The 22,400-nt window shown below is 43.0% G+C and overlaps 1 protein-coding gene across 3 annotated transcripts in view; it reads right to left on the reverse strand.

Annotated features, from left to right (window-relative positions):
- Window positions 1-22,021, reverse strand: part of Ago4 (argonaute RISC component 4) — a 45,462-nt gene extending 23,441 nt beyond the window's left edge. For 2 of the 3 annotated variants that reach the window (NM_001394371.2, XM_087548392.1), the window contains 8 exon segments: window positions 43-190; window positions 4,266-4,353; window positions 5,238-5,372; window positions 5,470-5,606; window positions 5,771-5,952; window positions 9,251-9,371; window positions 12,485-12,650; window positions 21,620-22,021. In NM_001394371.2, the coding sequence (NP_001381300.1) occupies window positions 43-190; window positions 4,266-4,353; window positions 5,238-5,372; window positions 5,470-5,606; window positions 5,771-5,952; window positions 9,251-9,371; window positions 12,485-12,650; window positions 21,620-21,638 (996 nt within the window). In that variant the 5' untranslated portion in view covers window positions 21,639-22,021. 3 annotated transcript variants of the gene reach the window in all.
- Window positions 22,022-22,400: the final 379 nt, after the last annotated feature.

The raw sequence follows: 22,400 nt of genomic DNA on the forward strand, positions 1-22,400 counted from the left end.
TTAATTCAAGAGATTAGCAAAAGAAAATGTCATTCGGCTTACCTCAAGTGGCAGGTATGTATGCTTTTGCTCTTGTCCCACTTGAAGGCAGGGAAGATGGGAGTATTTCAGCTGCAGATTATATTTTTGCTTAAAATACTGAGCTACTGTACATTCCATAGCTTGACCATTTTCTAGCTGCAAAGGGAAGCTAAAGGAAAGAAAGTCTATTTAAAACTTTTACTTCTTTAACAAGTAAACAAAACCTACTAACATTTTCTTTTTTTTTTTTGGAGCTGGGGACCGAACCCAGGGCCTTGCGCTTCCTAGGTAAGCTCTCTACCAGCTACTAACATTTTCTATGTTGATTAGTCACTTAAGAAACAAAGGCCAGGGGCTGAGGATGTGGCTCAGTGGGGAGAAAGCTTGTTTAACGTGTGCAGAGCCCTGTGTTTGGTCCCCAGCACTCCATAGGCCACTGAAATAAACAGTGGTACATGCCTGTAGGTCCAGCCCTTAGGAGATGTAGGCAGAGAATCAGGAGTTCAATGTCATCCTCACTTACATAGTAAGTTTTAGGCCATCCTGGACTACATAAGACTCTCAAAAAGGGGTTTGGGGAGGCAGCAAGATAGCTCATTAGGTGAAGATGCTTGCTACCGAGGCTGACAACCTGAGTTCAATCCCTGGGACCCATGCAATGGAAGGACAGAGCCAACTCCCATGAGCTGTTCCGTACATGTGTATGTGTGTGTGGGGGTGCATACAAACAAATAAACAGTGACTGTGCAGAATGCATAAAGCCTTTTGTTCAATCCCCAGCACCACCACCACCAAAAAAAAAAAAAAAAAAAAAGGCTGAGTACTTTCAGTGAAGTCATTTTAGTATTGTACCAGAAAATTTTCACTGAAATTTCAATTTTTGTTGAAGCTAAAAAAAATTTTAGGGCTGGAGAGATGGCTCAACGGTTAAGAGCACCCGACTGCTCTTCCAGAGGTCATGAGTTCAATTCCCAGCAACCACATGGTGGCTCACAACCATCTGTAAAGAGATCTGATGCCCTCTTCTGGTGTATCTGAAGACAGCTACAGTGTACTTATATATAATAAATGAATAAATCTAAAAAAAAAAAAATTTTAATTCAAAATTTATTTTTTTCCCCACACAAAAGAAGATCTAGGTCTGGGGGGCTCATACCTGAAACCCTAGTACTCCAGAGAATGAGGCAGGAGAACCTCTTCATGTTTGAGGCTAGACTGGATGTATTTCTGCCCACCATGTACACGCCACCTGCCTCAGAGGTTAGTAGAGGGCCACTGATCCCTTGGAACTTTAGTTATGGACAGCTGTGAGCTGCCATGTGGGTGCTAGGAAATGTACCCAGATTTTCTGCAAGAATAACAAGTTCTTCTAATCATGGGGCCTCTTTACCCTGCTGGCTACTGAGATATATACTTGGAGTCATCCACATAATTTTATTTGCTCAAGATGAACTTTTTCTAAATGAATGACTATAGTTATTGAGGCCACATTTTTTAGATCTCCAAGATTTGAGATTTCTAGCCAGGGCAAATTATGTAGTATGGAGGCAACAAGACTAAATACACAGTTTAGGGAGATAGATTAGGAGGTATGAAAAAAAAAAAAAACCCTCACTTTGCAAGCCCTATATCCTGAGTTCAATCCCTGGATCATATACTAGAAAGAATACCAACTCCTAAAAGTTATCCTCTTTCCTCCACATGGATGCTATGGCATATGGATGCCCATGTGAACACACACACACACAAACACACACACACACACACACACACACACACACACACACGGGGGGGGGGAATACCATTGACACAAAGTATACTGACAAGAAAAGAAATTCTGCATAAGCAAAATAGTATATAATTAATATAATTTAACACTACTCATTTAGGAGAGCCAAGAACCAATCTTTTTCTCTTGTCAGACAAAAGGTTAGTGATCCTGATGACAAGAATGAATCTACCATATGCAGTAAGTGTACGTGCACTTCCACACATATTCTCACTTAGGCATAGTACTCAATGTACCACAAGTTGTGTGATTAGAAAAGCAAGATTGAGTAAGAGGAAAAGAATGCACTGCTGAGGCAAATGGATGGAACTGGAAAATATCATCCTGAATGAGATAACCCAATCACAGAAAAACACACATGGTATGCACTCATTGATAAGTGGATATTAGCCCAAATGCTTGAATAACCCTAGATGCACAGAACACATGAAACTCAAGAAGAATGACCAAAATGCAAATGCTTCAGTCCTTCTTTAAAAGGGGAACAAGAATACCCTTGGGAAGGAATAGGGAGGCAAAGTTTAGAACAGAGACTGAAGGAACACCCATTCAAAGCCTGCCCCACATGTGGCCCATACATATACAGCCACCAAACTAGATAAGATGGATGAAGCAAAGAAGTGCAGGCTGACAGAAACCTGAGAGACACAGCCAGAATACAGCAAATACATAGGCGAATGCCATCATTAAACCACTGAACTGAGAACGGGACCCCTGTTGAAGGAATCTTAGAAAGGACTGAAAGAGCTTGAAGGGGCTCGAGACCCCTTATGAACAACAATGCCAACCAACCAGAGCTTCCAGGGACTAAGCCACTACCTAAAGACTATACATGGACTGACCCTGGACTCCATGGTAGCAATGAATGGCCTAGTAAGAGCACCAGTGGAAGGGGAATCCCTTGGTCCTGCCAAGACTGAACCCCCAGTGAACGTGATTGCTGGAGGGAGGGTGGTAAGGGGGGGAGGGTGGGGAGGGGAACACCCATAGAGAAGGGGAGGGAGAGGGGTTAGGGGGATGTTGGCCCGGAAACCGGGAAAGGGAATAAAAATCGAAATGTAGGGGGCTGGAGAGATGGCTTAGCGGTTAAGAGCACTGACTGCTCTTCCAGAGGTCCTGAGTTCAAATCCCAGCAACCACATGGTGGCTCACAACCATCTGTAATGAGATCTGGTGCCCTCTTCTGGTGAATCTGCAGACAGCTACAGTGTACTCATCTATAATAAATAAATAAATCTTTAAAAAAAATCGAAATGTAAATAAGAAATACCCAAGTTAATAAAGATGAAGGAAAAAAAAAAGAATGCACTGCTGGAGACAGACACTAATAGCTGAGAGTAACATCGAGCTATAAAGGAAGGGAGAGACAACTACACAAATATGCAAAGCAGTATTTGTCTTCCCATAATGGCCTGTAGGATGCCTAGACCCTGGTAGGGTCAGCCTGTACTCAGAATTACAGTATAGTAATTGATTATAGTATAGTAATTGATTACAATAACTATTATATTCCTTTTTTAAAAGCTTTAACTGTGTTTGCATGTACATGTATTTGGTATGTGTGCATTTTTGTGTGTGTATGTGTGTGTGCATATGGAGGCCAGGGGTCAGCACGTAGCATCTTTTTTTTTTTTTTTTTTTTTTAAGATTTATTTATTTATTATATACAAGTACACTGTAGCTGTCCTCAGATACACCAGAAGAGGGCATCAGATCTCTTTACAGATGGTTGTGAGCCACCATGTGGTTGCTGGGAATTGAACTCATGACCTCTGGAAGAGCAGTCGGGTGCTCTTAACCGCTGAGCCATCTCTCCAGCCCAGCACGTAGCATCTTGTATCACTCTCCAATTGACTGTTTGAGGCAGTCTCTCCCTGAATGTGAAGTGCACCCGGTGGCTCGGCTGGTTGATGAGCGGCTCAGGGATCTTCTCAACCCGACTGGCGCTAGAATGGCAGATGTTCAGCACCACGCCTAGCCTTTATGTGGGTAATGGGGATCTGAACTCATGTGCTCATGCTCTACAGTAGGCACGGTATGGATTGGCCATCTCTCCAGGCCCTGATTACATTCTCAAACAGAAGTCGATCTATGTTTAGTACACTTGGTTCAAAAGGTGAACTAAATCACAAGTTCCTAAAATATTTTTTAAAGCTTTGATAAGTGAAAGACTCTTGTAGTGCTGAAAACCACACTACTGTGTCCCATCTTCCCCAATGATGTTCAGTAGTGTCCTCTGTTATCAAGTTAATACCAAATTTTACTGTTAATTTTGGTTTCCTTTATTGTCTTTTTCATTCGTTTTGTGATTTTTCTTTTTTTGAGACAGGGTCTCTTGACTCAGGCTAGACTCAAACTCACAACAATCCTCCTGCCTCAGTCTCTCAAGTACTGAGATTACAGGGCTAAACCATCATGTATGGCTCCCAAATTGTTTTACATGTGATCCACATACGTTTGATGACTGGCTGGTCGTCTTGTCACATTACAAACTCGATATTTTCGTTTCATCTGTCCACAGTGAGTCACCTCAACTTTAAGACCTGAAGAGTTAAAAGGAAAAAAAATTAAAATATCAGTTTTAATTAAAATCATAGTTACAAAACTAGATTTGAATGCTGCCTTTAAAAAGTCAAGGAGTGGGTTGGGGATTAGGCTCAGTGGTAGAGCGCTTGCCTAGTAAGCGCAAGGCCCTGGGTTCGGTCCCCAGCTCCGAGAAAAGAAAAAAAAAAGTCAAGGAGTGGCAGGGCACGATGGGAGATGGGATGATGGGACACATCTTTAATCCCAGCACTCAGGAGGCAGAGGAAGGCGGATCTGCATAAGTTAGAGGCCAGCCTGGTCTTTAGAGGGAGTTCTAAGATAGCCAAAGCTATAAAGTGAGACTCTGTCAAAAAAAAAAAAAGTCAGAAGTACGTTACTCTGGAAAGAATCCTCATGCAGATAATAGAGATTTCTCCGAATACACATAAAAGTCAATACTTAATACAGAATAAAAGTTGCAGCAATTTAATCATATTATGGCAAAAAGTCTTAGCTAAGTAAGCTCTAAATTAGGTCCCGGATGATCTAAGATGTTCAACCAATTTTTTTTTTTTTTTGAGACAGGATCTTCTACATGGCTCAGATTAGTCTCGATCTTGTGATCTTCTGGTCACAGTTTCACGATTGCTGAGGCTGCAGGCATGCAATACCATGCCTGGCTACATAACTGACCTTACTAGTTCATTCAGTAAGTTTGTTTAAGTATCAGTATGCTCTGGTGTGTATTTCCAAGTCTGAGTGTATACTGACTTTATGGCTAACACAGGGTCCCACTTGCTGGGACTATGTAGGCTAGGAAGGCAACCCAGGTCTATGTGGCTCAAGCCCAGATGATCTTACTGTGTTACACTCATGCCACAATGACATTACCAGGAATACCTACCCCTGATTTCTTTGGTAAACTTGACACGCTGGGAGTCTGTTAGAGGTTTCGTCTGCTCGTTGATGTTCTGGATGTCTAAAACCTCACACATGAACTCAATGATGGGCTGAGCCCGGTAGAAAGCAGTTGCAGATACTAACAAGCAGAGAAAGGATACTTAGCATCAAGGCAAAGTGAAGGGCCCAAACTAATCGACCAAAAACCAGAGTTAGCAGATGGAGCTCCAACCCACCATCAATGTTGAGCATCATCTTCCACATGGCAGGGCGCACAGACTGGTGAAAGCCGAACCAGACCTCTCTGCCCCCTCCCAGAGGGTGGTAGTAACCTTCAGGAGGTGAGAAAAAAGACCGGCCTACTGGAGTGTACCTGAAGAGACAAAGGTTTGAATACTTCATGCAAAACATTTTGACGTCAGTTTGTGAACTGAAATCAAGTTTGAATGGTGCCTTATGTTGGAACCTTTGCATGGTAAGAACATTCTGTCAAAAAGCCTGACATTTGTGGGGAGGGATCCAAAGTAAGGTACTGACCTCATAGAGGGGAGATGCCTTGTAATCACGTCAAGGGCTTGTACTGAGTCATCTGGGACTTCACTCAGGTGTCCAGCTAAAGCTTCTAAAAGCAGCTGAAGGCTCACAACTGACACCCATTGCACTGACACTTTGAACGTTTGGTCCTTGCCCTCACCTGGGAGGGTCACCTCCATATCAACCTAGTGGAAAATACATACAGGTTTACAATAGTTGTAGGAAAGACCCCAAAAATATTCCAGATGGCATACGCATGATGAATATTTATCTTAACAGTTTTTATAACTGCAGACCGTGGGAAACAATTTAATTTTCCATAAATAAAGAACTAATTTAATAGAAAATATTATACAATAATTAAAGATAAGGGGCCAGAGAAATGACATAGTAGGTAAATGATATTACTACCCAACCCAATGACCTGAGTTTAGTCCTGAGCACCTCATGGTAGAAGGAAAGAACCAACTCACATAAGTTGTCCTCTAACTTCCATATGTACGCCACAGCAGGCATGAACCCATCATACACACATGCACACATGCATACATACAGACATACATACACACATATATACATACATATACACATACATACATCACACATACATACATACATAATACATACAGACATAATACATACATACACACATACATACATAATACATACATACGCAAAAGTAAATAAGTAAAAATTTAAAAATAAATAAATAAGGAAGACAATATATTGCATATGAACTTTATTATTGTCCTAAGTGAAATAAACCTGACATGGAAAGACAAATATAAGAACTACTTAATGAGGTACTCAGAATGGACAAATTCACAGAAACGGAAGGTAGAATAGTGGGTTCCAGAGCAGGTGGCAGGGAGGTATGAGAACTATTGCTTAGTGGGTAGAGAATTTCTGTTTAAAATAACAGAAAAATTCTAGAGTAGATGGTGGTTGCAAGTACACTATGTGAATACTCTTCTGGTGTTTCTGAAGACAGCTACAGTGTGCTCACATAATCAAATAAATAAATAATTCTTTTTAAAAAGATGTGAGATCAAAATAAACATCAAGATAAATAAATAGGGGTTGGGGATTTAGCTCAGTGGTAGAGGGCTTGCCTAGGAAGCGCAAGGTCCTGGGTTCGGTCCCCAGCTCCGAAAAAAAAGAACCAAAAAAAAAAAAAAAGATAAATAAATAAATAAAACCAACCCAACAACAGAGTGGCTGCTCGTGCCTACAATCCCAGCAATCAGGAGGTTGATGCAGGAGGACCATGAATTTAAGGCCAAACTGAGACATATCCCCCCAAAAATTGTCTTGGATTAGAAAATATAGTTAAGGGGTATCAAATTGTATATGAATGGAAACAACACCTAGACATACTGTTTAGTGAAAAAAATCAACAAATACATACAACAAATAAGCATAAGCATACATGCAAAAAGATAACGTGAAATATCTAATGACAAGTAATGAACTAATGTGGGATGCTCCTTTACAAGGAGAATGGAACTGGCATGTAGGAAAGTCAAGAAGTCATAGCTTTTGTGAATTGCCTAATAAGTTTAAAAGGAACATATATTCACATAGTAGTCATAAATTTTGTAAAGATTTATTTATGTATGTGAGTATATGGTCACTGTCTTCAGGCACACCAGAAGAGGGCATCGGATCCCGTTACAGATGGCTGTGAGCCACCATGTGGTTGCTGGGAATTGAATCTGGGTCCTTGGGAAGAACAATGATTCTTAACCACTTAGCCATCTCTCCAACGCTACATTTTTAAATTTAAAAGTACTTTTAAAATATTTTCTTTCTTATCTACTTTTGTGTATGAGTGCAGGCTCCGATGGAAGCCGGGAGAGATGGACTTCCTGGAGTTGAAGTTACGGGCAGCTATGCCGCCCAGTGTCAGCCCTGAGAGTCAACCTCAGCCCTGGGAGTCAACCTCAGTCCTGGGAGCCAACCTCAGTCCTGGGAGTCAACCTCAGTCCTGGGAGTCAACCTCAGCCCTGGGAGTCAACCTCAGCCCTGGGAGCCAACCTCAGTCCTGGGAGCCAACCTCAGTCCTGGGAGTCAACCTCAGTCCTGGGAGCCAACCTCAGTCCTTGGAAATGGCAGCAAGTGCTCTTAATGGCTGAGCCATCTCTTCAGTGCCTTCTGCAAATGTTCACTACATAGTTATTTATCCATTCCTTTACGTGTATGTACATGTTCATGTTTGTAGGTGAGTATGTGGTATGGCACACATGTGGACATCAGAGGACAACCTGTGGAAGTCAGTTCTCCTCCTACCACATGGGTTCCCAGGGACTGAATCCAAATTTTCTGGCTTGGATTACACTATACCCACCAAGTCACTTCAGCATCCCTACTTTTTTTTTTTTTAAACTTTTTTTTTTAAGATTTATTTATTTATAAGTATACTGTAGCTGTCTTCAGACACACCAGAAGAGGGCATCAGATCTCATTACAGATGGTTATGAGCCACCATATGGTTGCTGGGATTTGAACTCAGGACCTTTGGAAGAGCTGCCAGTGCTCTTAACCACTGAGCCATCTCTCCAGCCCCAGCATCCCTACTTTTAAAAGGCTTACAATCCACTGTAACTGCAGCTCCAGAAAATGCGATGCCCTCTTCTGATGTACAGGTGTACACATTCACGCACGTTCATTTGCATAAATGTAATTAAAACATATACTTTTAAAAAATAATTTTTACTCTTTGTTTTTGGTTTGTTTGCTTTTTTTTTTTTTTTTTTTTTTTTTTGGTTCTTTTTTTCGGAGCTGGGGACCGAATCCAGGGCCTTGCGCTTCCTAGGTAAGCGCTCTACCACTGAGCTAAATCCCCAGCCACGGTTTGTTTGCTTTTATTTAACTCGGGGTCTTACCACCCTGGCTGGTCAGGAATTTCCTGGGTAGAGCACACAGGTTTGGAACTCTCTGTCTCCTGAGGCCGGGATTAAAGATGCGCACCACCATGCTTTTACTACTAGCATGACTGTTTCAGAGTGCACTGTGGTTTTGCTTTCGTAAGTGAAGCTGTGAGAAGCCTGTTGGTAGGCAGTACTTTGCTCCTGCGAATGTAAAATATGGAATACATGCAAAGATGACGGAATCATTGTAACCCGTGCTCCTCCAACCTGTAACTGCCAGCAGACTCACTGATTGTGGACACTGTAACCGGTCACGTGTGCAGCCCTGAGTGAAGGCCCCATAGAGAGGAGGGGAGAGCAGCAGGAAGAGGAGGAAGCTTGCCAAATGGCTCAGTGGGAAAACGCGCTTGCCAACAAGTTTGATGCCCCAAATTCCATGTCTGGAAGCCATGTGGGGGACCGAGAACCAACTCACATGCACTGTGGCATGTGCATGCCTCCCAACAGAAAGTAACTGAAGGAGTAAAAGACCTGAAGGGAGACCCAGAAGGAAAGTCTTCCGTCACCTGCAGTTGCCACTGAGTAACCCGGAGTCCCCGCTGCTGACACTTACCCTATCCCGTCCGATTGGCAGTGGATGTGCTGTGTACATGTTTCTTTTGCCATCATAGCCAGGCTGCCGATCTCCAAATATCTGCATCTTGAAGTGTCGCACCATAGTGTCTACTACCTCCCTTAAGAGTAACAGAGACAGTGGCAGTTAGCGTTGAGAAATGATCAACAGAAAGTGGCACCATGCTTTCATCTAAGCTCTGTGTGGGTGCCACGAGTAAAAAGCCAAAGTCACAAAGATGACTAAAGTAAAGAAAGAAAAAATTAACTTAAGGAAGGTAACAATACATGGGCACATGAGCACATAGAACACACCTGTAATCCCAACACTGGGACGGTGGAGGCAGGAAGATCAGGAGTTCAAAACCATCCTTGGCTAAATACTGAGTTTAAGACAAACTTGGACTATGTGAGACCCAGTCTCAAAAAAAAAAAAAAAAAAAAAAAAAGTGGACCAATGAGATGGCTCAGCAGAAAAAGCTAATCGCATCCAGAAACCATAGATAGAAAATCAGTTCTCTCCAGTTGTCCTCTGACCTCCCCACATATGCCACAGCATACATGTACCCACAGACACAGACACACACACAGACACACACACAGACACACACACACACATAAATAAAAATGTAGGAAAGTAACTAGAGCTTTATAAGACTAGTATAATTAAGGCATCTAAGCTTTGCGTGGATGTTTACCACTAAATGATGTTTCTTATAAAATCAGAATCTTTATCAAGAACATTGGTCTTGGGTCTGAAAAAAATGACTCAATGGTTAAGAGCACTGACTGCTCTTCCAGGGGCCCTGAGTCAAATCCCAGCAACCACATGGTGGCTCACAATCATCTGTAATGGGATCCATTGCTCTCTTCTGTTGTGTCTGAAGACAGCGACAGTGTACTCATATACATTAAACAAATAATTCTTTTTTTTTTTTTTTTTGGTTCTTTTTTTTCCCGGAGCTGGGGACCGAACCCAGGGCCTTGCGCTTCCTAGGTAAGCGCTCTACCACTGAGCTAAATCCCCAACCCCAACAAATAATTCTTTAAAAAAAGAATATTAGAAGGTCTTTGAGAAAAGAATGGAACTCAGAAACTTGTAAATCAATATATCCAAGATGCACTGTATTCAAGTGAGTAGGTCAACCCCCTTTTCTAATGCCAATGATTTATTACTCTGTATACTACTTTGTTTTACTCTATAAGGTTCCTAGGTAGTATAAATAAAGAATGCCATCAGATATTCCCACTCTGAAGAGATTACTGATTGAGTTTCTACTAGACAGAATTCTCGATGGCTGGCTCTGCTTTAGTCTTTAACAGACAGCAGTTTTCTCTATGCAGCTCCTAAAGTAAAGAAACGCAATGGCCCGGAAAAGGGAATACATAACACAAGACACCAACGATCTGAGTCCACAATGTTGTCAATGCTAAAGTCAGTGAAAACTTGGGTGCTTTGTGCTACCACCCAAAGAGCACCCTGAAAGGATATGGTTAGAAGAGTCAGAAAGAAAGCACACACGTTCAGCTGACAGGCCAGCACCACCACACACGGGTGCACAGGAGTGAGCTGCTGGAGTCTGTCCTGGAGAATTCATAACACAATAGGTGTAGGGGGACAGGGAAAAGACCTTCTAGGCCTGGGGGAAGGGCAATGTCTGTGTCTTGGAGAAGTTCATATTCTAATAGTCAAAACTTGATAAATCAGCAAATAAAACATATAATGAAAAATAAAGCAGGAATGGGCCCAGAACTGTAGCTCAGTAGTAGAAAGCCTGTCACTATCCACAAAGCCCTGGGTTTGATCTCCATAAACCAGCTGTCATCCCACACTATAAAGGTTAACTAGTTAACTAGGCTGCATGAGACCCTGTCTCAAAAAAGAAAAAAGGAATACAAACTGAGAAATTATCCTTTTCTAATGTTTACTAGCTCTTACTATGTTTTCTAATGAACACATAGCTCTTAAGTTAGTTTTTTTAAAGTGAGACTATATTATATTACATTTCTTTATTGCATTTCTATATTACCATTTTCCTTATGATTTTTTTATAAGTGTGACTTTCTGACTGATTTCACTTGTACTTTTGGTGGCTGTGATATTTGAGTTAGGATACAATTCACAAACATGGAGCTTAATAAGGTTGGTAAGACAAGGGCTTGAGAAATAGTCAAGAACGCCTTTAGCTTTTGGAGAAGACTGGAGTTTAGTTCCCAGGATCCACACTGGGTATCTTACAGCTCCAGGGGATTCAGTGCCTTCTTTGCATGTGCACGAGCACACACACACACACACACACACACACACACACACACACACACACACACACACACACAAATAAATATTTAAAACACATGTCCTCGCTCAGAAGGGGAAAGCTGAAAGATTTGAATTCAAAAACATTGTAAATCAATGCTTCTCTGGGCTACATATCAAGACCCTGTCTCAAAAGATGATTGATCTCTACACCCGAGCTAAATTATTTCAGTGTAATTTTTAAAAAGGATAAAGCAAAAACAAAACATACAAACAAACAAACAAACAAAAAACCTCCCTAAGCATTGCTAAATGACTCAGCTGGCAGCAAAGGCATTGTCAGCAAAGCAAGAGTCTTAGTGTGGAGGCTGCTGGAGGATGGCCTCATGGATGCAGTGACAGAGAATGAGTGTGTGTGTCCTTTAACTACAGGGTATCTCCATGTCGGTGACCTGACCACACCCAAAAACAGTTCACCTCATCAGACCCTCTTGAATAATGCTAGAAATAAGCAGGGCCTCTCCTGAGCTTTTCTTCAATGCTCTGACGCAACCCTTCCGTCATTGTGTGCTCATGTACACAGTGATGACATCTAAATCTCCAGATACCCCTACTTCCCAAACACTAGCATCTCCATTTACTTCATAAACTTCTGGTACCTTTGGTTGATGATGACCAATGACATGTTCACCTTATCAAAGAGTACATATTTATTAATAGATCAATGCTATATCCAGCAGAGTTCCGGAACAACCAAGGAGGATCACATCATACACTTACTAGAGAGACTTCAATAGACGACATGATACATAATAAGTTATCTGAACTATATGCACTTAAAAGTCTACTCTGGGGGCTGGGGATTTAGCTCAGTGGTAGAGCGCTTACCTAGGAAGCGCAAGGCCCTGGGTTCGGTCCCCAGTTCCGGAAAAAAAAGAACCAAAAAAAAAAAAAAAAAAAGTCTACTCTGATTCTTACCTGTTGACTCTACGAGGCCGTTTTTCCGGTTTAATATCCACATCATAGTGATACACATCTATTTTAGGAATCTGAACCTGAAAATGATTGGCTAACAGTCGGATTGGTTTCCCAACAGTGCCAAGGCCAGGACGCCGGGGTGGCTGGAAGAGGCTGGCTGGAGGTCCTAAAGAGATTGAAAGACATATGTTGTGCTGTTTGGTAATGAGAATAATGACAGTTAAAACTATTGAGATCTTATTTATCACTGAACATGTTCTGATATATAAAAAAAAAAAAAATCGGGGTTGGGGATTTAGCTCAGTGGTAGAGCGCTTGCCTAGGAAGCGCAAGGCCCTGGGTTCGGTCCCCAGCTCTGAAAAAAAAAAGAACCAAAAAAAAAAAAAAAAAAATCTTGGGGGCTGGAGAGATGGCTCAGTGGTTAAGAGCACTGACTGCTCTTCCAGAGGTCCAGAGTTCAATTCCCAGCAACCACATGGTAGCTTATGACCATCTGTAATGGCATCTGATGCCCTCTTCTGGTGTGTCTGAAAATAGTACAGTGTACTCCCGTACATAAAATAAAACTTAAAAAAAAAAAAATCTTGACTCTCTGAGGCTGGAGAGATGGCTCAGAGGCTAAAAGCACTGGTTGCTTTTCCAGAGGACTCAGGTTTAGTTCCCAGCATCTACATGACAGCTTAGGAACGTTTGTAATTCCAGTTCTAGGGAATCCAAGGCCTTCTTCAGACCTTCATGGGCACCAGGCATTCATGGGGTACAATGCTGCCAGCAAAACACTCACACACATAATTTTTAAATGAATATGACACTTGTAAAAAACTGGAGTTACAGACAGTTGTGAGTTGCCACGTGGGTACTGGGAATTGAACCCGTGTCCTCTGGAAGAAATCTCTCCAGCCCATTTTTTTCCTTGAGGTGTCGAATATATTAAACTTATCCAGATTTCTATGTAGTTAGCAATGTTGCTATTATTTTCAATATAAGGAACATCAAAGTTAGACAGAGTATGATGATGAATTTATTTCATACACAAGTTTACAAAATTATATATATTTAAAAGTAACATGTAGCCGATGCTCTGGGAAGATAATTAAGAGCTCAAAGGCATAACTGTCTCAAAAAATAGCAATAGGGGCTTGTGAAATGGCTCAGTAAATAAAGACTTTACTGCCAAGTTTGACAACCTCATTTACATACCCAGGACCCACAGGCTCATAGAAGAAAACTGACTCTAACGCACGCGCACACACACACACTCACTGAATGCATTAAAATAGTCAGGGGGCTAGAGAGATAGCTTAGCCCTTAAGAGCACTGACCACTCTTCTAGAGAACTTGGATTTGATTCCCAGAACTCACATGACAGCTCACAACTACCTGTAACTCCAGTACAAGGTGATCTGACGCCTTCTCCTGACTGTGGGCACCAGTCATGCACGTTACACAAGACATACATGGGGGCAAGAGTCACCCAGATAAAATACAATTAATAAAATTTTTAAAAATGGGGCTGGAGAGATGGCTCAGTGGTTAAGAGCACTGGATGCTCTTCCTGAGGTCCTGAGTTCAATTCCCAACAACCACATGGTGGCTCACAACCATCTGTAATGGGATCCGATGCCCTCCTCTGGTGTGGCTGAAGACAGCGACAGTGTACTCATTTAAATAAAATAAATTCTAAAAAAAAAAGTAAAAAAAATAAAAATAAAACCAGGAACCAGGTGAGATGGTGCATTTCTTTCATTCTGGCACCTAAAAGGCAGAAGCAGGCCAGCCAGAGCTACAAAGGGAGATGCTGTCTCAAAAAATAAGTAAATAAAACCAAACTAGAAAAAGTACAATCATTATGTAGCTCAGTGGTACAGCACTTATCTACTCCTAGGCTTAAGCAAAACAAACAAGCAAGGAAAAAGATAGAGATGTAACTCAGTGATGGTGTTTGGTTGGTTTGTACAAGGCTCAGGTTCGGTCACTACCACCACATAGAAAGAAACAATGTCTAAACTCTAGGGGCCATCAAGAGCCTTTGTAGTGGGAGAAGGGTCGTTAACTCCCCACAAATAGCCTAGCCTTATTATACTCTACACAAACAGCAGGAGATTAAACACCAGCTGCTTTAATCAAGTCCCCTTTTTTAGTATCAAACTGAAGCAATATCAAGTATAATATATACATCCTAATCTGTAATCTGCTATTATTAGAACTGTAACAGCCTAGCCAGGTGGGAGGCACTCACCTGTAATTCCAAGAGGCAGGAGGATTGCCATAAATTCAAAGGCTAGCCTGAGCTACAAAGTGAATACCAGCCATGCCTGGGCTCCAGAGTGGCCTCTCAAAATAAAAATAAAAAACAAAACAAGGGCTGGAGAGGTGGCTCAGTGGTTAAGAGCACTAGCTGCTTTTCCAGAGGACCGGGGTTCATTTCTCAGCACCAACATGGCAGCTCACAATTGTCTATAACTCCAGTTCCAGGGCATCTGACACCCTCACACATACACGCAAGCAAAACACCAATGCACATAAAATAACCAAATCACTTAAAAGTGTTTTAAAAGGATGTAAAAAACAAAAAAAGCACAAAACAAACAAACGAAAAAAACTAGAACCTGATTTATAGATGGGCAGTGGTGGTGCATGACTTTAATCCCAGCACTCACAGGCAGATGCAGGCAGATCTCTGAGTTTGAGGCCAACCTGGTCTACAGAGTGAGTTCCAGGAAAGCCAGTGCTACACAGGGAAAGCCTGTCTCAAAACAAACAAACAAACAAGCAAACAAGCAATACTGATTCACTTGTTATGTACCTAATCTACACTGTGTACTTAATATCGGAGACACCGCCCTCAATATCAGTAGTCTAAGTCAATGGTTCTTCACCTGAACATTAGGCAAATACCTAGAGACATTGTTATCTGTCACAAGTGGGAATGCTACTAACATTTACGAGCAGGACTCATCCAGTTCAAAATACCAGTAGTAGCCAGGTTGAGAAGCCTGCTAATCATGGTTCATTCACAAGGTTATGTGCCTGTAATCCCAGTACTCAGGAGGAAGAAGCAGGAGGGTTGAAATTTGAAGCCAGCCTATGCTACATAAGAGACCCTATCTCAAAAAAGAAGACTCTCATATATTGAAATATCTTGCATACTCTCTTTTCCTAATATATATTATATATAATATGTATGTACTATATGTGGTATGTGTACATGTGCGTGTGTATGTGTGTGTGTGTGTGTGTGTGTGTGTGTGTGTATGTGTGTTATGTTACATGCCAATGTATGAATGTGTGGAGACCAGAGGACAAATCACATGTCATCTATCAATCTCCACCTTACTTTTTTTAGATTTATTTTATCTTTTGTGTGTATGAGTGTTTTGCTCGAATGTATATGTGTTTACTACATGCCTGCCTAATGCCATAGACATCAGGAGAGGGCATGAGACCCCCTGGAACTGGAGTGAACCCCCATGTGGGTACTAGAAGCCAAGCCTGGGTCCTCTACAAAAACAAGAAGTGCTTGGAGCCACAGAGCCATCTCTTTAGCTCCCTCCACCTCACTTTCTGAGACAACATCTCAAACTGAACTTGCCGTGTGCTTTTTACATCGGTGCTGGGAACCCAAATCAGGTCCTCATGCTTGCACTGCCCACTCAGCCATCTCCTCAGACCCACAAAATACAGAATCATATTCCTCCCTTTAGAGAGTTATGCTATGCAATGAATATTCAAAACAAGTCATCATTTATCGGACTCATTCTACCACAGCTCTCTCTCTCTCACCTTCCCCCTTCCTCTTTCCCTTTCTTCCTTCTCCCTCCTGACCCCTATTCCCCATCTCAAAACTGAGCATCTGTTAACCTTCTTTGGGGAAGGATTTTGTAGACACAGCCTACATACACTTATCTCCTTCTAGTGAGAATATCGAGTGGACACTGGCCTAAAAAATAGCCACCTTCTCTATTATGAATAGGCGCTGAGCAAAGTAGGATGTGGTTACAATGGAGAGTTACAAGTTCTCTTACTAAAGTGACATTTTACTGACTGAGAACGGAGAGAAGCCACTGAAGAGGGAAAGCTTTGAAACAATTATGTGCTCTAGTGCTCTAGCTTAACCGTCTAGTCACTTAAGGACACCACAGCAAATATCTTAATGGAATTTGTATTGACCAATCACCGTGTACTAATAGGTAAAGTGCTGAAAATATCTTTACATATTCAATTTATCGCTCATTTCCTCCTAAAGTCAAAACTTCAGAATGTAATTCAAATGGAAGTTTCTAAGAAAGGTCTATCCCTTGTATACGCAAGAGCCTGTGTAGGGTAGGACTTAGCTCAAGTGTAGAAATTACTTGTGGACCAGCAAGATGGCTCCACAGGTAAAGGTGCTTTGCTGCCAAACTTGAGTCTGATCCCAATTTCCACATAGTGAAAGCAGTGAACTGAACACATATGCGTACGCATGCATGCACACACGCACGCACGCAACATAATTTTTAAAAGGACTAAGTTGTTAAATTGTCCTGTCTTCTGTACTAGACTTACAAATTCTTAGAAGAACTAGGATTCCAGTTCTGGTTCCCACAACACCTAACTCATCACCCAGCAAGCTGTACGAACTGGATACATGTGGAAGAGCAACCTCAGTGCCATGTAATCAGAAACCTTAACCCTAATATGCAAACTGTGACAGTTACTCTTCAGCAAAGCAAAAGCACACAGCATATGGAAAGCATCCCTGTGAGGCATGGGGGCGATAAGGCAATCACCAATCAATCCAATTAGACCATGCAGACAAATCAGCCTTGCACGAAATACACGTAAGCAATCATTATAACACAAAATCACAAAGACTCCAGCTTTAAAAGAGAAATCTGGAAGCAGAAGCTTGGATCTAAGGAGTTCCCTAGGAAACTGATTTGTAACCGTTACTGGATGAAGGCCTCCCATTTCTTTCCCAGATTTCGCAAGTCTTTGATTATCTATACTTCTCTAAAGTACTAACGACAAAGGAATTGAAATACAAGAGATTAACTGTAAGGTTGGGAGTATACTCATTGGTAAAGGATGCCCCTATAGCTACAAGATGAGACCCTAAGCTGATCCTTAACACCAAAGGGGGGGTTTGCTGGACAGATGGCTTAGCAGCTAAGAGCACTGACTGCTCTTTCAGAGGCCATGATTTCAAATCCTAGTGGCCACATGGTGGCTCACAACCATCTGTAATGGGATCCAGGACACTCTTCTGGTGTCTCTGAAAACAGCTACATGGTACTTACATAAATTAATAAATAAATATAAATAAATACATCTTTAAAAAAAGTAGAGTAAAATATTTTGTCTCTTTTGTTTTGGCACAAGTCAGGTGAGTAACCACTTCTCTAAATAAACTTAGATTTATTTAGAAATTACATTCTAAAATTTTCACCCCAGAAGCCAATTTCTTTGAGTTAGACAAATTATCTACTTAATAAAACAAGCATAGTAACTAAGCTTCAGGAACCAAACGACCTGGATTTGAGTTTGGTTCTGGTATTACCATTTCCTAACTGTATAGCATCAGGCTATTTCTTAGCTTTGCTTTATCTCAGCTCCCTCTTCTATAAAACAAGGGTGTGCGGCAAAAATAGCATCTACCCCATAAGGATTTTGTGAAGATTCCAGGAGATGGTGTCTACAAAAGATTTAACGGTGCTTTTTAACAGTTAAGCTATCATAATGACAGCTGTATAAAGGTCAGAGCTAATGCCCACAGATATTCCGATTTTACATCGGGGGCATCCATAGTACCTTGGACAGTCAAAAAAAAAATCACATTTTCTGAAAACAAGATGTTCACAATGTAACTCAAAGTGAATGAGATCAGCCTTAAATAAAGAAGGTGTTAGAGTAAAAATAAGATGCCCCACACTTTGGTCCTCATTTTTCATGGAGCCATGAGTCTTGATGAAGTCATTTATACTCTTTGAACCTCATTTTTTCATCGGGAGAGTGAAAACAAATACCTGCTTTGTCTACTTCCCAAAGGATCAAATGAGTTAGCAGGCTTTGCTGGCGTGTTTGGTTAGTTGGTTTGTTAAATGGCTGGAGGGTGAGGTCGGTTGTTGTTGCTGTTTGTTTTGATAGGGTCTTACTCAGTAACCGAGGCTTTGGACTCACAGTAATCCCTCAGCTTCAGTTTTCCAAGCGCTGGGATTAAGTTATAAGCCACCTGCTACAGCTCAAATGAACTCACAATTATTAAACTATTTCCTTAGACAAAATATTTATTTTTATGTGTGTGCATGTTTTTCTTGCGCGTATGTCTGTGTACTACATACATGCAGTGCCCACCGAGTCCAGAAGAGGGTTTGGATCCCCTGGGATTGGAGTTACAATCGTGAGGCACTGTATGGGTGCTGGGAATCCAACCTAGGCCCTCAGAAAGAACACCCAGTGGCTTAACCACTAAGTCATTTCTCCATCCCGTATAAAAGTATTCCACAAATTACAAAGTACTACAAAGGCCTGGATGGAGGGCTGCCGCTCAGTGGTTGGACATTTGCCGGGCCTCAGGCTCCATCCCAAGCACTGAAGAAACAAATAAATGAACAAGCAAGCAACTATGAGAAGCATGCAAAAATTAAGGCTATAGTCACAACAACCAAACTGAATGATAAAGGTCATCTAGTAGAGAGAAGATGAACCTAGGTCATGACAGAGGGGTAAGCCTAAAAGGCCTACCGGGGATTGTTGGAGTGCAGAAGACCCGACACACTAGAGCTAGGCATCCTCTAATGGAAATAGAAGTGCTTATGTTCTAAAACAGCCTAGAAGCAACAACCCATCCAGCATGGGCTCCCTTTGTTCCCATTCCATACTCAACAAGCAATTGTTATTACTTGTTATTAACTGGGTGTCCATGGTAACTGGATACCAAAACAAGAGTCTGCTATAGGCACACAGGAAAATGTTGCTCATCAAAGAAGACCTACGTAAAATTTTGGCTTAACCATGGCTGTCTTTTAAATAGGATGAATGAGTATTCATTTTCTACAAGTCCAGCAATTCTAAGTAAACCTCCAAGTCCTCAAACCTGCAAAAAACTAAAATCAAACCAAACAGGGTGGGCAGCTGGCTTCCTGGGCAGTTCCTTATCACCTTATTGATTCTTTTTTCTGAAACTTGGCTGTACACATAGTTACATAATCTCTTTCCACATCAGCTAATAACTGCAACAGTTGCTTCAACTTTAAGTTACTCTTGAGAGGGAGGAAGAAAAGAAACATTTGTTGAACATCTGGACTAGTCTTGAAAGACTTCTCACAAATGTCAGATTTTATTCTCACAGTATCAGTTTTTTTTTTTAGATTTATTCATTTATTATATATAAGTACACTGTAGCTGCCTTCAGACACACCAGAAGAGGGCATCAGATCCCATTACAGATGGTTGTGAGTCACCATGTGGTTGCTGGGAATTGAACTCAGGACCTCTGGAAGAGCAGTCGGGTGCTCTTAACCACTGAGCCATCTCTCCAGCCCTCACAGTATCAGTCTTACAGCATGTTAGCCTTGTTTAGAAAAGAGGAAACTGAAATTCAACGTAATTAAGTTGTGGGGCAGTGGAGTTGGGGATTGGGGGTAATACAAATTGGGGGTAGTACGAAATTACTAAATTAGTTTTCAGTAGAAGTTTGGTACAGTCCTAAAGCCATAAGCATTCTTTTATCTATAGGAACATGTTTAAGACAACAGCATAATATGCTGAATTTTTTCAAACAATATATTTGATAATGTGTAACAAACCAATGTGCGGGGAGAGGGGGGTGTCCCCTTCGGACAGGGTCTAGTAACCCAAGCCACCTTCAAACTCTTGCTCATCCTCAGCCTCCCAAATGCTGTGATTATAAGGATGCACCACCACAGCAGGCTCAAACCTGTTTATTTATAATCAGGGTCTCAAGTAAGCTAGGCTGACGTCAAACTCACTTTGTAACTGAGGCTGGCCTTGAACTCTGGATCTTCCTGCCTCCACTCACTAACTGTTAGGATTATAAGCATAAAACACAATGCCCAGCTAAACCAATTTGTTTTTTAAAGGCCTATGAAATTTGATTATGCTAGCTTTAAAAAAAAAAAACTTTAAGCAGCAAATAAAGACAGGATTTAACCACTGAGTTATGTAAATGTAATCCATGTAAACAAACCTGCAAAGTTTGCAAATGCAAACAATAAACCTAATTTTCTATGTACTTAAAAAAAACACAAAGTCTACTATGTAGACAAGGTTTGAATACGAAAATCAATTCCATCACTGCCCCTAAACCTTGCCCTACTTAGCCAACCCATTAGCAACCTGTTGTGGGGCTTGAGACAGGAGCACGAAGCTCCAAATGAAGAACATTCATGAGAGTTTGGAAAGCTTCCTCGGATTGCGGGAGAGAGGGAAATAACCAGGGGCCACTCATAACCAGCAAAGAATCGGTTTCAAAACCACTTTTGCGTTTGATCTTCACAGCCACTCATAACCCAATTAAAAGGGAACGCAGGACATTGATGCCTGTGCTGAAGAGTATTGGCTTGTCATTCCACAGCACTCTAGGACTGACAATCTGACGGATACCAAACTTCAGGGCTTTGGGAAAAGAACGGACAGTTCCCCCTTTGGCTTTCAGGGGTGGAGGTGAATGGGTCTCTCTTCCGCTTCGGAGGAACCAGATGCCAGTGCAAACATAGAGATTCTATCCCACATCAAGAAAACCCTTGACAGAAGGTGGAAGGCCTTCCAGTTTTGGGCTAAGCCTCCGCGTGCACCGGACACACGGTCCCATTTGAGATCCCAGTCAGCCTCACTGCGACCGTGGACAGCGATCCAAGGTCCGGACCGGTCTGTCCAACCCCGGGGACTCGGGTCACCTCTTGAGCTTCCCTCCCTTAGACGTCCTCGTGACCAGTCCTGAACAGACCCACAGTCTTCAGCTGGGGCGCGGTCCCCGCCCCCCAGGGACGAGGGCATGGGGCTCCTTCCTTTCCTGGGCCTGGCAGCCGGCAGCCGGGTCCGCGCGAGCGGCGGCAGGACAGCGACAGTCCCTTCCGCCCGTCCGTCCGCCCTCCCGAGTCCCGGGTCCGACCCTAGCCCGAGCGCGCTCCTCACCGGGTCCCAGCGCCTCCATGGCGGCGGCGGGGGCCGCCTCGCCCCGGTCCCCGGCGCCTCCCGCTCCGGGCCCCGCCGCCGCCGCGTAACGCTTGCTCTCCGGAATATTGGCGCTGAAGCGGCGCCGCGAAGACGCGAGCGCTGGGCAAGGGGCGGCGGCAGTGCCCGGTCCGGGGACAGGGACCCGGCTCTCTCACGGCTCTTCCGGCCTCGGCAACAACAAAAACAATCCGGGCCGCCGCCGCCGCCGCCAGCTGGAGCGGGAGCGGGAGGCGGCGCGCGCCCGCCGGGCAGGGAGGGGGCGCCAGGCGCGTGCGGTCCGGGGTCCCGGCTGGCGAAGGGGGCGTGCGCAGCCCGGCACGCGCAGGGTCCAGCGAGCAGGTCCGAGGCAGGGGGCGGGGTGCGGCAGGATCGAGCGCGCGCCCTGGGGGCCGAGCCCAGAGGACGCGTCAGGCGCGCGCCCGCCCGCTCGCCCGCTTGCCCGCCCGCGGGCCCGCAGGCCGCTCCGCCGGTCGCTCCGCCGGTCCTCTTCAGGCAGAGGTCTTCTCTTAAGTCGCCATCGAAAGAACTGGATTCAGTCCTTGATGACCTACAGGCAGCAGCCCTCCACTTCGTCCTGAGACTCACCTCAAGAACCTCTTCCCCACCTCTACCACAGATGACCTCTTCTCTCTCTCATCCCTGGACACCTCAGGCACAGCCGGTCCTTCATTCATTCCTTCCCCCAATACTACACACACAGTCACCTCAAGACAGGTCAACACGTCAACAAGGCAGCATG

This window comes from Rattus norvegicus, chromosome 5, assembly GCF_021556685.1.
Source record: "Rattus norvegicus strain SHRSP/BbbUtx chromosome 5, alternate assembly SHRSP_T2T, whole genome shotgun sequence".
In the NCBI taxonomy this organism is placed as follows: domain Eukaryota; kingdom Metazoa; phylum Chordata; class Mammalia; order Rodentia; family Muridae; genus Rattus; species Rattus norvegicus.